This window comes from Octopus sinensis, linkage group LG12, assembly GCF_006345805.1.
Source record: "Octopus sinensis linkage group LG12, ASM634580v1, whole genome shotgun sequence".
Lineage (NCBI taxonomy): Eukaryota > Metazoa > Mollusca > Cephalopoda > Octopoda > Octopodidae > Octopus > Octopus sinensis.
Window position 1 is genome coordinate 45726494 of NC_043008.1, and position 17500 is coordinate 45743993.

At 34.0% G+C, this 17500-nt stretch overlaps 1 protein-coding gene across 3 annotated transcripts in view; it reads left to right on the forward strand.

Annotated features, from left to right (window-relative positions):
* Nucleotides 1–17500, forward strand: part of LOC115218015 (cationic amino acid transporter 3-like) — a 256003-nt gene that overhangs the window by 157912 nt on the left and 80591 nt on the right. Inside the window, exons 1-3 of one of the 3 annotated variants that reach the window (XM_036507891.1) lie at nt 1140–1259; nt 6051–6171; nt 7094–7289. In XM_036507891.1, coding sequence (XP_036363784.1) covers nt 6123–6171; nt 7094–7289 — 245 coding nt within the window. In that variant the 5' untranslated portion in view covers nt 1140–1259; nt 6051–6122. Of the gene's footprint in view, nt 1–1139; nt 1260–6050; nt 6172–7093; nt 7290–17500 lie in introns of those variants that run through there. The other 2 variants (XM_036507890.1, XM_029787760.2) reach the window with 2 other exon arrangements.

Here is a 17500-nt window from a genome sequence, read left to right on the forward strand (position 1 = left end):
CAGTCCAACGTGTCGTGTATGCAAGAAACAAAATGAAACCATTGACCATGTGGTCTCCAAGTGCAGTCTTCTAGCGCCTACAGAGTATCTCAACAGGCTCGATAGAGCTGCACAATATATTCACTGGGTAATCTGTAAAAACCTGGATTTGCCCCATGAAAAAAACTGGTGGGAACACAAATCACCCCCAGTGCATGAAAATGACCACATCTCACTCCTCTGGAACTTCACCATTCAAACTGACAGGAAGATAGATGCAAATAGGCCAGACATCATATTGAAAGACTTCAAACAAAGAACATACCTCCTCATTGATATGACTGTCCCAATCGATATAAACGTATCTGTCAAGACCTACCAAAAACTGAGAAAATATAAAGATCTTGAAATAGAAATCAGCAAAATGTGGAAGCTGAAGACTAAAACAATACCTGTTGTCATAGGTGCCCTGGGAATGATAGCAAAAGGGGCTGATAGCTACCTAACTCAGATACCAGGAAACCCAAAACTGGCAGAAGTTCAAAAGATAGTGCTCATGGGAACTGCTCATACCCTACGCAAAATACTCTCTATGTAATCTCAAGGATTAAAACAAACATAATTTTCGGTTTAAAAAAAAAAAAACATTTTTTTTTTAGACATTCATCAGTACAACATCCCCACCCCCCAAATATATGGCACACTAGGCATAACAACAACATGAACTTCCAACCCTGTTGTCTCTTGAGGTCTCTGGGTGAGACTTGGAGCCAACTTGTACAAATATAAAGCAAAAGTCAAACATAGAATAATAATAATAATAATGATAATAATAATCTTTTCTACTATAGGTCTGAAATATGGATGGGTGGGCGTAAGGCAATTATATCGACTCCAGTATCCAACTGGTACTTAATCATGAAAAGCAAAGTCGACCTCAACGGAATTTGAAATCGCGACAGGCAACATATAAAGCATTTTGTCCACTGTGCTAACGATTTTGCCTGATTCCTGCCTTAATAATAATAATAATAATAATAATAATAATGATAACAATAATAATAATAATAATAATAATAATAATAATAATAATAATAATAATAATGATAACAATAATAATAATAATAATAATAATAATAATAATAATAATTTGTTTACAGGTGTTGGCAGCACTCTTGGAATTGGTGTTTATGTTATTATTTGTCACGTGGCACATCATCAAGCTGGACCTTCCGTGGTGATATCTGTACTCATAGCTGGCGTTGCAGCTCTTCTATCCGGTGAGTATACTATAATGTTTCTAATCAACTCAATCAGTAAATATAGTGTTAAACCTAAATTACTGAACCACCTATATTTGATAACTGTTTCTAACTGTTCTAAGGTACCAGATGTGATTTATCCCTAGTTAAGATCAAGATTTGGCAGACTATTACCATATGTCTTCCTATCATTCATACTTCGTTGGGTATAGATTATCCAGAAGTGTCTAATGGACCCTTCCTTTTTTCTTTAAAAACATTAGGTTTTGATATAAAGTTCATGTGGTTGATGTTTTTAGTTGGTGGAGCTACCTACCATGCTATCCCTCATTGGCTCATACGTTGTAACCGAAAGATCGAAGGAATTCCATAAAATATTACAATGATTCTAACATTTACAAAGCTATAATGATATCAGCAGAAAGAAAAGGTTCACGGTGAGACAAATTCCTTCAAGAAATTCTCATCTTTTACGTTGGGAATTTAAAATCTATCAGTAACAAACTGCGGTTTCTTCTACCTTAGCCTAAAAGAAGCTCTTACTGCAGACTGAAGTTCATGTAATGGAATATAGCGCTGCGAGGGAAACATTGGTCTTCTGAATGTTACATGAACCGCATTCTTCATGTAATACCATTATACGAAAAATTCAACAATAACTTCTCACTTCTCCGAAATATATTCATATTCTAAGATTATGGATTGAAAGAGATTTGATCGCGAACAATCGAAAAGTAAGGTTTTTGTTGTAAGTTAAGCCCAGCAGAGACTGTGTTCAGCTGTCCAACTGAAAATCATTCCTATCAGTAATAACAACTTGAAATTGTCAGTTCTCGAGGAATGGCACAACTCAATGAGAAATGGCGAAGATTCAGAAGATGTGCCATGGAGGCGATGGTGGTGTAACGGAAAGAGTTGTATCGTTAATAAAATTAGGTTCGGTTTATTTCATGCTGCAAAGCGAATCATACTTCAAGTAGTTAGATATTCAAGTAGTTAGAAAAAAAAACATTGTTAAGGTGAATTCACAATGCAATATTCTTAAATCAACCTTTACTGAGATTGAGTAAAAAAGATTATAAAACTAGAAATAAATAAAGACTGATAGATGCACTAACAATGGCACATTTATAACAAGAACAAAAAAAATGCGAACAATAGAATATACTGCAAACATTTTTATGTCAGAATCTGACATATGTTGGCTTCGGGCACCTAAATTTAAAATGCATTATGTGTGTGTGTCTGTGTGTTTTATGTATACATAAATATATAGAAAATAGAAATACAGTTATCAAAGTGTTTTCTCGGGACTAGACAGTCTATTATGCATAATTTCTTGTTTATAACACACACATATGTACACACACACACACCAGTTCCTATTCGCAAAACATACTCTCACAGTCATAGAGAAGAGAGGACATGGAAAGGAAAGTGAATTGGAGGGAATTTTTGGAATAGTAAGACAAAGCAGTCTAAAAATAGTTGAAATTAAAACGGATTTCTTTTTTTCTTTTTCTACAGCTCTTACATATATTTAAATGACTCATATGTTATGCATAACATCTACCAATGAAAACATTCAGCAATTTTTTTTTTTTATGAGATGGTTAACATGCATCATAAGTTTATTATTCTCTTTTCCCATTGTATTTCTCTGTTTCTTATAAAGTAAATTAGACATTGCTTATTCAAGAAGACTAGAATCAGGGGCCTCGAAATGCGATGTACCAACGGATAGTCGGTCGAGTGAATCGGATTAAATTCCTCGCTTAAATCTCTTCCACTTTACATCGAACGGCAAACACGTAACTATACTTGACACCAATTCGAATTCTAGCCCCAGTAATATAAACTACATATACACATATTTATATATAAGCCTTTGCTGATTAAAGTACCCATACTGCTTAAAGTATCCCTATCAGCAATCCACAACGAATTCGAATTTAAATATTGACTTTAAAACATACTATGCAAAGAAATTTAGAAGTAGACAAATTAATAATTGAATAGGTCATCCATTGCTATTTCTTAATGTTGTATCCAGTGGTGTGGTAGCTGTGATTATTTGACAGCGTAACCAGACGTTTTATTTCTTGTGTATGCTGGAGGCTAAACTCCAGTAGACTGTTATAGCTTCAAACGAATGCTATGTACGCAAGTATTTTAGAGTTTTATTAGCAAAAATAATGGTGATCCGTCTTCAAACAAATGACTGTCTCCCATTGTTTTTTCACAAGAGCCAGTACTTGAAGCAATTTCAACATTCTTCAAAATACAGTTACAATACGTTGGAAATGTTAGAACTGGCAACACTCTCTCGCCGTTAACGAAAATATACATCCGTTAGAAAGAAAAATAATGTCTTTTAAAACAATAAACATACACTTAATCGATATTGGCAATCAAATATGATTGAAAATAACTTTTTAGCAAGATCCTGATTTCAAGTTTAACAGAATGTTGCATTTATCTAATCTGAGAATGCAAAAGACAATCTTTATACTTTTGCTGTGGTTTACGAACAGATCAATGTGTAACATTCAATCATGTATGCGTCTTGAAGGAAAACTGTCGCATTTATATTATATATATTTTTAAATGTTTTAAGTTTGAGATTGAACATATTTAAATAGATTACAATGTGCAAATTGAAATATATTGTTTTCTAGTGTTAATTTTCCCTTTAGAAATTATTCCATAGAAATGTTTCCAATTACTAATTCATTAAGCCCATTTTACCACGTTCTGATGCAGTTGGTCTCCTGGGTGACGAATAATAATTCGACAAATATGCATTTGTATAAATACATACATACATACATACATACATACATTTCCTTTTTGAAAAATTATATTGTTTGTCTGATACAAAAGCTTTCACCGATGAAAGAAATGCAATTATTTATAATCCGACGTTCGTTCATGAAGTGACATGAGTAAATAGTTTTTTCCAACAATAAAATCTTGATTCTCTGTTTCCCTAGAGCTTAGCTGTCATATTTCCTGACTGTCTTATTGTTCCGTGTGCGATTATTTTATTGATTACAATGATAAATCCCTTGTAACCGTTTTTTTTTAATATCTGATTTAATATAAGTAGAAGAAAACTGGCATCTAATTGTAGAACACAGTCCATTCATTCTAAATCAACATTTCAATTTTTTTTTTGTGCTATATCAGCCAAGTTGTCACTCGATAGTAAATATTTTGAAGGAGGGTTTAGAGTACGATAATGTTCATATCACCCTGTTATGTTTGCTGTCAGCTTTTATGTAGATATTCCACGTAATTCTGAATGGCGCCGCTTAAAACTGCACTTTAACACTATTTCTATGAAATATACAGAATTAGAAACAAGAAAATTTGAACAGAGAATGTTGTGATCCTTAATTTAACTTCCTAAATTTTAACCTCAAAATGTAATTTTGTTTCCATAATATCTGTGATGACTATGAAAGAATTTAGATATATAATTGTGTAAAGTATTTAAATATAATATAATAAGCGTAGGAGTGGTGCTCTGGTAAGAAGCTTGCTTCCCAATCACATGGATCTGGGTTCAGTCCTACTGCGTGGCACGTTGGGCAAGTGTCTTCTACGATAACCTCGGGCTGACCAGAGCCTTGTGAGTGGATTTGGTAGACGGAAACTGAAAGAAGCCCGTCATATATATGTGTTTGTGTGTGCGCGTGTGTGTATAAATATATCTATATATGTGTCTTTCTGCCTGTTTGTTTTCCCTCACCATCTCCATTTGACAACCGGTGTTGGTGTGTTTATGTCCCCATATCTTAGCAGTTCGGCAAAAGAGACCGATAGAATAAGTACCAGGGTTTTAAAAATAAGTATTGGGGTCGATTCGTTCGACAAAAAAAAAAAGATTCAAGACGTTGCCCCAGTATGGCCGTAGTCTAATGACTGAAACAAGTAAAGAAAAAGAGAACATGACTATAAAAAAATATTTAGATATATAATGGTAAAAAAAAAAGAAAAAGTCTGGGACTACTTGCAGCTTGGCACCCACTCATGCATGCACTCTTTCACAGGTAAGCTCTTCATCCTTATCTCTCCTACATCTACTCGCCCTTCTGGTTCTATCCATTCTTCACTAACCTGCTTCAACACTAGCGTTTTCCTTTCCAACACTACCGCCCTCACCGGCAGGGACCAGCGCAGATACTATGAAAAAAAAAACTCTGTTGCCTCTCCATCAATCTTTTCTATACGTGAAATGCTTCCGTATGCGATCTACCTTCGATCGGCAACCTGGCCACCGATGTCTGCCAGGCTTGCAAGGCACATCTACATTTCACATCAAACACGTAATCATTGCCAATATACATATGTACAATGCACTCCCAATGACGCTTTTGTGCGCAGATCCTTCAAACTATTACACATATACATGCGCGCCGAATTCAAACTCATCTCACCCTACACACAAACACAGAACTACAAACGCTAAAGACCTAATTTGACAAAAATCGCCTTTCAATTACTCTTTTCCCTCCTTTCTACTATCGCTCTCTAGAAAATACTTACACACACCTTAAAGTGACAGACACACGCATCTATGCTTCGTTTACTACACCTTTCGATTCCTTTTTCTGACCCCCTCCCCTTCAGAAAAAGCTTACACTTTCATTGTATATTTTCAATTGTTGCAGTCCAGATAATATTTTAATGATAAAACATATTCGAAACTATTAGATTTTTTTTTTTATTATCTTCGATTTAACATTCTTCAATTAATACTATTTTACCCATCACACGACGGTGTTTATTTACACAAACACCAAGTCTTTACAAATATAACAGCACACGAACTGGGACAGCTTCGAACATATTCACGTGTCGTTCGTTCGGCATATCATGATCTTGAAATCCACATACACACAACAACAAAGAGGCTGTCCATTAGGCAAGTATCCTACTTCTACGCTACCCTACATCATATCACTGACGTATTCAGAAACACTTGAAGACACACAATTTTTCATACACATTCATGTCACTCACCTAAGCAACATTACACACCAACATTTCCCGCGCTCTAAGTAAAGCCACCCGATCTTTATACTTAGAAACATCCACACCCTCATAAAGAAACAAGCAGACACGTTAACACAGTCCACTAACTTGTCCGATGCCAAATACACATACGCTGACACACGGGTCTTCTTCCCTCCTGAAACATACCATTAATCATACATCTCAACAAAGAATAACAATCGTACCCATGTTAATTTAAGGATATAATTTGCATTTAACACAAGGAGTAAAGTAAATGCTATTTTCAATGCAGTCATAATTCCAATAGCTTAGTCATGTTTATCACTCTTGTGATTATCGCATGACGGTTAGGGTGATAAGTAGAAAAGCCTGAGATATTCGTTCGAGTTCCTTGTCTCTGAAGTAGAAATCCTGCCGAGTTCACATTTACTCGCATTATTTCGCTTTCGTTAAAGAACATAACGATTAACTAATGAAAGACAAAACGTGGATGTGTTTTCTTCTCTGTTTTTTTAACTGTAACAAAAAGTGCCTAACTTTGTCATTTATTACATGAATTCGGTCTGAGAATTCGCTAAGAAGTACGTATCTGTGAGATACTCAGCCGTTTGGAGATATATGCCAGGATTGACAATTCAGTCGATCCAGTGAGTGAAAATTCATTGAAGATCTTACCCCAGCATCGTTATTCTGTGTTCAATTTGTTGCTTCCTTATTTCGCACGAGATTTATTTAGAAGTAAATAAGTAAATATCTTAAGAGATGACGATAATTCAACATATGCAATTATTCTTTTCGTTACAAATCCACTTTTTAATTCCTATTTTCAGGTTTGTGCTACAGTGAGTTTTCGGCACGACTGCCACGGGCTGGAGCGGCATATTTCTATAGTTATGTAACAGTTGGTGAACTTTGTGGCTTCGTTGTAGGATGGAACATTTTGTTGGATTACATGATTGCTGCCGCCGCTGGAGGAAAGGTATGGGGACAATACCTGGATAATATACTTAACAACACGATTCAAAGGTATTGTCATTTCTTAAGTATTGTTCGTTTCTCTCATAACGGACAAATGTGTTTAGGTAGATGCATTTAGGTCTGTGTTTGCTTTCATATCCTATTGCGGTTGTCTTTCCATACATCGATGCTGTTGCTGATCAAATAAGAAAGAGGAATATGGCGTGATTGTATTAATTGATAAGATCCTACAAGCTGAAAATTCTCTCTCTCTCTCTCTCTCTCTCTCTCTCTCTCTCTCTCTCTCTCTCTCTCTTTATATATACATATATATATATTAATAAATATAAGGGTAGCAAAAAATCTAGAAAAAATTCTCAGCTACCAGCGGTCTAGTGAAAAAGAGAAGATAGTCAAAGACTATATAATATACATTCAACAATATAAGGAATGGCCATAATAGGCCATTCGACTCACTAGAAAGAGCAGCCAAACTCAAACCGTTAATAGTTGTAATTCTGAAATTGAAAGAGAAATAAAAAACGTTTACCCTTTCATCTCTGGACTATGCAGAGATGAAAGGGTAAACGTTTTTTATTTCTCTTTCAATTTCAGAATTACAACTATTAACGGTTTGAGTTTGGCTGCTCTTTCTAGTGAGTCGAATGGCCTATTATGGCCATTCCTTATATTGTTGAATATATATATATATATATATATATATATATATATATTTATATGTACATGCATATAGGTGTGTGTGTGTGTGTGTGTACAACGATAATCATGTGCATACACACGCACGCGTGTGCGTGATAGCTGGATCGATAATACGACCACTAGGAGATAATAGGAATGATTCCGTACGATGGGTCCTGAATAAAACCCAAGAAGTCGACTTGAATTTTCTTGGCAGAATGTCATACATTCTACAGACTTGGTGTTCAAGAATGTTTGTCGTATCTTTGTGACAAACTCTTGTATGTTATGCATATATACAAGCACACACACAGACACACACACAAATACACACATTTATATAAATGTGTACTTACATATTCTCTCATATGCATCAGCATATGTATACCCCCACACATAAAGGCGTGTGTGCGGTACATTTTGAGAAGCCTAGTCGCATAAACCCACTAGGAAACATAAAAAAGCCATTCATTATCAGAAATGTAAAACTTAAATTATTTGTTCAAAAAATAAAGAAAACATGACGTTCATATTTACATAAACCAGTGAAAGTTAATCATTTTATATTCAAATCAAAAGCTTAGTTTGTTTAAATAATATTTAGCTCTTAATTATCACTGATCGTTATGGAGTAGTTTCATGACAAAATGGCTTTGAAAGCTTTTGGAAATTTCTCTTTAAACCATTCACTACTTTACGCATGGGAGCGTTTGGCAACAGCACACACATATATGCTACTTATAGTCTCTCTCTCTCCACATATATATATATTATATTCTCTCTCTCTCTCTCTCATTATATATATATGGGGGTGCGCGTGTGTGACTGCGTTTGTGTATCATTTTAATATTGATTTGGCTCGCATATCTGTGTGAGAGAGAGAGTCTAAATGAGTATTCGCTGACGTGACTAACTGTTTTAATCTTCTTTCACGCTATATGCAAATTAGGAAAATGTAAAGAGAGATTTTTACATTATAACTCAATGCACGAATTCAGGTTTCCTAATAACGCTGAAAAATGCCACTCAGTTTCGATTCCTGATTTATCTCATCTCATTTCCCGAAATACAAATAAGTGACTCCATATAAATACATCTGATAATAGTAAGAGTATGAGAAAGAACTCGTTTCCTTCGTATGGCCTGTCGCTTCAATTTGAAATAATGTGAGATTGACGATGTCATATTTCTTCTCTATTCAAATGTTGATGATAATGTCTAATCTATTGGGTGTCATTGTTGTCTAATGCCTAATTGCTGGGCTTCACTATTGCCAACGTTAGAAATGTTGCTGGTATTGCTTCTCAAATCGAGAATGAAAAGCAATCCAGTCGCAATCACCCCAATCTCCAGTATTTCGCACTACTTGGTCTGTTTTATTTAGCATTTATCCTTTGCTTACGAGGATAAGGTTAGAATTTTTTCACAGGTTTCCTGACAGTTTCGAGAAGATAACACATCACATCGATTCGTCTTTGTTATCTTTTTGTCACGGTATTTAGTTATTTGGTGCTGATACAGAATAATCCGCTAACGGATGTTATATTCACTTTGTTTACGACTTGAAAAAAAAAATAAACATAGAAAAGAGAAAAGGAGCGAAGAAAAATCACGAATCACTGGATAGAAATTCAGAGATGGACACCTTTTGAAAAATTATTTTATTCCAGTAATGCTCAAGTATTTCCTCAGTGATATTTGTCGATAAACTAGAAGGACATACATTTACAGGTTATTCAATTTTATATTTTCAATTCTTGTACATCCTAAATCAAAATGTGTTTTGAAAAAGGCAAAAGAGACATATTTTGGGGGATAGCAAACTCGAAGTTGATCCATGTTATTTTAAATACCATAAGCAGCAAAAGTTTTGCAATTTCGGAATACATTGAGCCCAGTAGTCAACCGGTATTTGTTTATAGACCCCGAAACGATGAAATGCAAAGTCGACCTAGTTGGAAATTGAACTCGGAAAGACATTTTACTTATAATCAAATGATGTAGCATACAGACAGTTTAGCTAATGGAAGTCGTTTGTGAAACGTTATGAGTATCCGCTCCAGTTTTGTATTTCCCTATCGAAACGTGGGTATATTAAAGTGACCAGATATCCAATACATGTTGAAACCACATTAAAAGTTTAGCGTACGTGAGGTCAGCTTTCTCGTCTTACATTGGAACCAATCCACTCGAATTTCCTAATCTTTCATTTTGTATGGCTGGCCTTTTGTCAGCCTCGATCAAACAATTTGCCATCCGTACTCAAATAATTGCTTGAATTGGCCACTTCTTCTTGGCAGCCCAAGAGAGACTTAGACTCCTTAGAAGGGGTATTGCATGCTGTGCGACGTCTTAAATAATAATGCTTCCTACTATAGGCACAAGGCCTGAAATTTTGGGCGCGGGGACTAGTGAATTAGATCGACCCAGTGTTAAACTAGTACTTAATTTGTGAAATCGGAAAGAATGAAAAGCAAAGTCGACCTCGGTGGAATTTGAACTCAGAACGAGAAGACAGACGAAATATCGCTAAGCATTTCAACCGGCGCGCTAACGATTTTACCAGCTCACTGCCTTAATAATAATAATGATAACGGAAATGACAGCCTGCAGTGAGTAAATCCCAGAATGAGTCACCGAGAATGAAGAATGCAAAATCGCCAAGCTCCCAGAAACAGCTCTTTGACTTATAGTCCCTTTCTTTCAACCCCTTTAATTTTCTCTGTCGTTTGTACTCTGTTCAAGTCGGAGCTATTTATATAAGTATCTACATATTTATACATAAAAACATCATCTGGAAGTTTCTACAGTTTTCTTCCTCTCCATTCTTTTTTGTATTTGATCTTTAAAATATTTTATGTGTCTAATTACTTTATCCGCATTATTAGCTTTATATCTACTCAACTTGGAACCCTCTCTTGGCCTTTCTTAACCTTGTGGAATCGATCCCCTGTAAAGACATCGGAATCGAAGTTTTAATCTTTTGAGTACTTACTATCTACTGTACGGAGCATCACTGGATCTCATCTCTGATATATATATATATATATATATATATATATATATATATATATATATATGTATATATATATATATATATATATATGTATATATATATATATATATATATATGTATATATATATATATGTAATATATATATATATGTATATATATATATATGTATATATATATATATATATATATATATATATATATGTAATATATATATATGTGTATATATATATATATATGATATATATATATATGTAATATATATATATATATTATATATATATATAGTATATATATATATATGTATATATATATATATATATGTATATATATATATATGTATATATATATATGTATATATTATATATATATTATGTATATATATATATATGTATATATTATATATATGTATATATATATATATGTATATAATATATATATGTATATATATATATATATGTATATATATATATATGTATATATATATAATATATATATATATTATATATATATATGTATATATATATATATATATGTATATTATATATATATATATGTATATATATATATATATATATGTATATATTATATATATATATATATATATATATATATTATATATATATTTATATAAACCTCTCTGTCTATATATCTACCCTCTTTGTAATTTTGGCAAATGAAATAAGTATTAAAATGTGCATTGGCCGTTTAAGTAAAAATTCTATATGTGGTTGAAGATTGCTCGACATTCTGAAACTAATGTAATGCTTACAGTGTTTAATAAAATGAAGTAGCATGAAACGATTGTATTACACTGCCTTGGATATCCTTGTTGCTTATTTTGATTATATATCTATCTATCTATCTATCTATCTATCTATCTATCTCTCTCTCTCTCTCTCTCTCTATATATATATATTATATATATATATATATATATATATATATATATATATATATATATATTGTGCGTGCGCAACCAAGTGGAGAAACAATTATACTTAATGAATGACAGCCATAAATGACAGGCTGAATCTACAAGCGTCTCTCTATTATTAGTTCCAAAAGGGATAATTAAGGTGAGCGACAGATTTTAACGTGAATAGAGTGATTAATTAAAGTAAAAGCAGCAAATAAGCGTTAAAGATTAATGAGATTCTCCACAGAAAACACAGAGTTCAAGGAAACAGATCTATTGACATGCGACATGCGCACTTAATAAATACATCGTTCCTATCACCGAGTTTCCATTCAATATCGGGATAAATATATTTGCATGGAAAACATTGATTTTTCTATTTGATACAATAAATACTGAAACGTTTTGAACGAAGTGGAGATATGTCAATAACTTATTTTTTAACAGAATCTATGCTGCTAATTGCTAATAATACGATTAATTATACCAAGTATTTCCTGTTCATGTGTAAGCAACTTTGATCTTCAAATCGAAACGCTTTTGCAGCCAGACAACTCAAAAAATATTGTAAATGTGTCTGCGGGTAGTACGCGCTCACACGCACACACATAGATGCATATATGTATATGTGTATATAAAGCACAAAATATTTGAGTTTAGCCATTGTCTGTGAAATAGAGACATTTGTGTAGATGGATAAATGTATATATGTGTATGCTGTAAGATTATATGTATATATATACATATACATATATGTGTGTATATGATTGTGTATGCTTGTATCTATGTATAGGTAGGTTTATATTTGCATGTATGTATCTAAGACGTTGTGTCTATTCACCGTTAGACGGTGGTAAAAGGAACACACAGACACAGGCACACACACACACACACACACACACACACATATATATATATATATATATATATATATATAATATATATATATATACAACCTTCGATAGAGTAACTATTATATATACAACTTGAACAGACATATATCAGTACAGAAGCATACGTTTACATATACATACATATATACACGCATGCAGACACGTCTACACACCTACATAAGTAAATGCATACATGCGTACACATATACATGCATACTTATATATATATGCATGCATACGCATGTACAATAGTGCGTGCGTGCGTACATACATACATACATACATAAATACATACATACATATCAAGAAATGTTACTTTCTCAGAAGCAGCACGGAGTTTTTTTCAGTTATCAGGCCGCGGTTTCAAAGCGACGAAAACATTTTACCATAAATTAAATTTAAATGTTGAAGTGAAACCAACCGCTTTTGTGTGTTCTTAAACATCTAACCCTTATAACCCTAACCCTAACCCTTATAAACATCTTCCATACTGCAATAGTTTATATATGTGTGTGTATGTGTGTAAAGTGTATTCGTTATGTATGTAAATATCACTCACATAGTAATATTAAAATTGATGAAGTATCGGCTACACGAATGTGTGGCTGTTGTTTTAATTGGTGAACTATTTTATCTTCAAGTTTTAAATCAGCATTTGATGGTGAAATACCTCACATTATGCAAATGAATTTATACAGTGGATAACATATATTCACCGTTATAAATGTGTTTGCTTGTAATGAAAATATAAAATGACGTGTTAAACCCAACAATTTATTTTCTCCATTCACAACAACCGAATACAGAATGGTTTCTGAGTTGTACCTACAAATCATTCCTTTTGCGTTCACTTAACGACTTCGTAACTTTTGAATGCCACACTTAACTCACACACATATACATCTGCGCACAAGCTTTAAATTAGAAATTTCCAGAGAGCAAGTGCAAGGATCTCTCCTTCGTGTTTGGAACAGGTAGCTTATAAAAATATTATTTACTTTTCATACTCTTTTCATACGGTGACCCCCATTATCTTGTTTCTCTTTCACGTGCATGTTGTTTTACGTAAAATTAAACACACTTCGTTGTCTCAATGGAACGAGTAACAAGTTATTCTCATATGAGGAATAGCAAATTTCCTCTTGAATTCATTGAGCACATAACCTCTGCAGCAGCAACGAGAAGCTTTGATTCTTACATGTCTATATTCTCCTTTTTCACACTGTAGTTTATATAATTACTTTCGCCATTAATAAACTGTGTTTCTCTATCCATTCCTCTTGTCAACAGTAAACTATAAAATTCCTAACTTTTATCTTTTGCGACTGTACGCGTGGTAAGTTACGCCTAGGATTCAAACGAACACTGCATCAGAAATAAACATGTAGTAGAAATACAAGAATAAAATATTTCATGCGATTTTTCAATTATTTACCTTGAATATTCGTTCTAAACTAATAAATATAACATAATAATTAGTATACACGACAATTATCTAAATATCCTCTATGGAATATTTGGAATTATATGGAAACTATCATTCTTTCTGTGTAGAGAAAGAGTAAATATAAGAAATATTGAGAATCGGAAGACTGGAGTAACAGGAGATAAACAAAATTTAGATGATGGGGCAAAACCCAGGCCTAGAGGAATTTCATATAATAAGTATTGTTGTAATTGAGCGAATAGTGAGAAGTAAATTGGATAAGACCCATCGAATAACAGTCAAATCAGGGTAGTGTGAGGGGAACTATAAACAGAGTGGGTCATGGCTATAAAAACTTGTTTCAATGGAAGACAGTGAACGAATGTAAATCTAGAATTCACCTCCACATCTGTTATTCATCAGTGAAGAAGAAAATGATCAAATTGCCTCGGCAGTGCAGAAAGTTTGGTGATAGCTAAGCGGAAAATAATTTTGTGTTAAGAAATTTCATATTACCAAACGCACTTGATATTAAATGAGCATTTCGATCTCATAGACTATGTTTCTACTACACTGATTATTATATTGTTTCGATTACCTCCGTAGAAAATTATTTCTTAGAACTGATAGTCATCTCTAATAGTCTAGACCTCGTGCAAAGCTTTAATGACATTTGCATATTAATTATCCAAAAGATTGCATAGTGTGTAGGCTATGATAACTGTTACAAATAAGTTCTAAGTACGGAACAGCGTTTAAAGATCATTCGAACGACTTTGCCATATTGACAGTTAATATTTTGACAGATTAGAAGATCTGAACGTGTTTACTATTACTATTAAGGGATTAGAAAACAATCATAAATATTATAATCACAAATAATATATGGATGTGTGCCTATAGTTTGTATGTTTAAAAAGGTGGGGGTATGACTTTGTCTATATCGAATATAGGTATTTCTGTGGGTGGAGACAGATATGAAAGTATATATTTTATATCTTTGACTCAGTGAATTTAGGTTCATGAAACCCATTCATAATTCATTTTATTTTAAACTCGTTTTGATTCAGTAAATACGCTGGCAGCCATGAAACACACGTTGTTTTTAGATTTTGTTTTTTATCGTGAAACTTATTAGGTAACGATAAAATAGCTATAATGTATGCATATATACAAGAAATGGCTTTCACTCACAAATGAGTATGGCTTGGTAACATGTACCATGCTTTTGCTAAATGTTTCAGGTCCTTATGTATATAGGAGATGCAGCAACTCTCGTTATGTACTCAGGAGACCAGAGAAACGTGCAAAGAAGTGTATTGTGAAAGGACACAACACGCGGCACAGACCAGCAACTGAAACCAGGACATTATTATCATGAGCTAAACCCCACTAACCCACTACACGTGACATTTCCGGTTTCAGTGGTGTCACTTAGACCCAATAACTTATCACCTTACCATGTTGCAGATTTCTTATCAATTTGAATTTTTTAAATCAGCATACACTCTCTTCTCGTCCATCTTTTTAATAACCCTTATTAAGCTCCAGCGCAGGACAGTGGTGAGCTGTTTTTCCCCTTTCAAATGACAGACTTCATATTTCCCTTGTAGGCATCTTTGAAACAAAGATAAATGTTTTCTTGCAGGAGGCAAGTTCCCCATACGTTGTCCAGTCAGGGAAACGTGCTCATTCTTTTTCCAGTAGAATGATAGAGCTAAAAATGTACACGCGAGCTAGGATCTCTTTGCTGGTGATTCGTTTAGTCTCATTTTGTCTGTAGTAGATGTTTTGCATTTCACTGGTTTAGTATAAAGCAATGTGCTACGGGCTCAAGATCTGTGGACTACAGATGTGTATCGTCAACTTAAGTTTCTCCTTGACTCTTGATCAGAATATTTGGAAATGAGGTTTCTCTTCGACAACATCAGACTTTCGAGAGACGGCCTCAGTGATAAAGGAGCGGAGGTAAGTGATGTAGATTATCTCAAGCTGATGCAAATGGCAAGGGAATTTTCAGCACCTTGATCCATCACTTTCTCCTGAAACTGATGGTCAAGCTGAAGCCTTGATTGGCTTTTGTAAGCCTGCCCATTAGAAGTTGCAGTTACACCTCCGAGTCTCTTTTTAGTACTATATAATCTACAAATAGCATAACATATCCCTAATAAGTGCTTCGCATCACAGTCATAACAGACTGAGCAATTTTCTATTTGATTGTCTATGAATATAAACAGCCTAATTTGATATTTCGAAGGCATGTTTCATCATAACCATGAAGATGATAGACAGAGAAGTTGCAGGCGCACAGTATTTTTTCATTCGACAAATACTAAAACATTCCGAAGAAGAGCCAACCACATGAATGATGCATTTAATGTCTCTGCCATTTGATGAGTAATTTCGGAAAGCATCAAGTCTTGGCACGGATTTGAATAGTCCATCTCTACACCCAAAATCAAAGGCCTTCCTGATGTCAACTAAAACCCTTTAAAACGATTGACTTTTTGTTTTCTGCATTCTTATTATTCTAATTTCTGGATGTCCTGGTATGAGTCTACACAGACACTCGGATGATGCACTTTCAAGATTTCATATCAAAGCGCTGCTTACAAAGAATCTTCATATTGTGAATCTGAGACCAAAGAATGGTCCGTATTGTTGTCGACAGCGTAAAATGTTTGAGTCATAATCGCTTTTCCTCAAGTTGCAACGCCTTATGACAATCGGGTTTAGTTACTGCCAGTGTTTTGAGTGGGGATTTTTCCTAGACATATTCTTCTGGCTGTTATTTTGGAAGTGTGTGTTGCCAATACCAGTCAATATAGACTGCAAAATTAAAGTGTTCCTTGCCCGTTGTCCTTTTTGTCACCACTCTTTTGCCGACACAGGCACCTTAGAAATGGTGTTCGGCATCGACTCTGGTGTTGAAATTGTGAAGGAGCAGTAGCAGTTCGTGATTTGGTTTCACTCGATCTCCCCCGCATCAAAGGGCTCCATTTACAACAGTGAATTTCTCACAGTAAGGCCACACTATGCGTTCTAGTCCCGTCAAGGCCCTATCCTTGCTATAACAAAAATGGGTAGTCTATCTCACGTAGATTTGATCATTTTCATGTCGTGCAGCGATGTCCACTTGAATTTTTGAAGTTTTTTGATTATCATTGCATTTTTCTTCTTCCAATGACTATTAGGAGGTTATTTAACCGTCGAGACATCATTGTCTAAATGATTCAGTACTGAACCTAAATGTTGATTCTGTCATTTTGCCGTGCCCCTGCAGTATTTACTATCCGCAATTCAGGCTCCGTGCACGACATCCCTAAACAC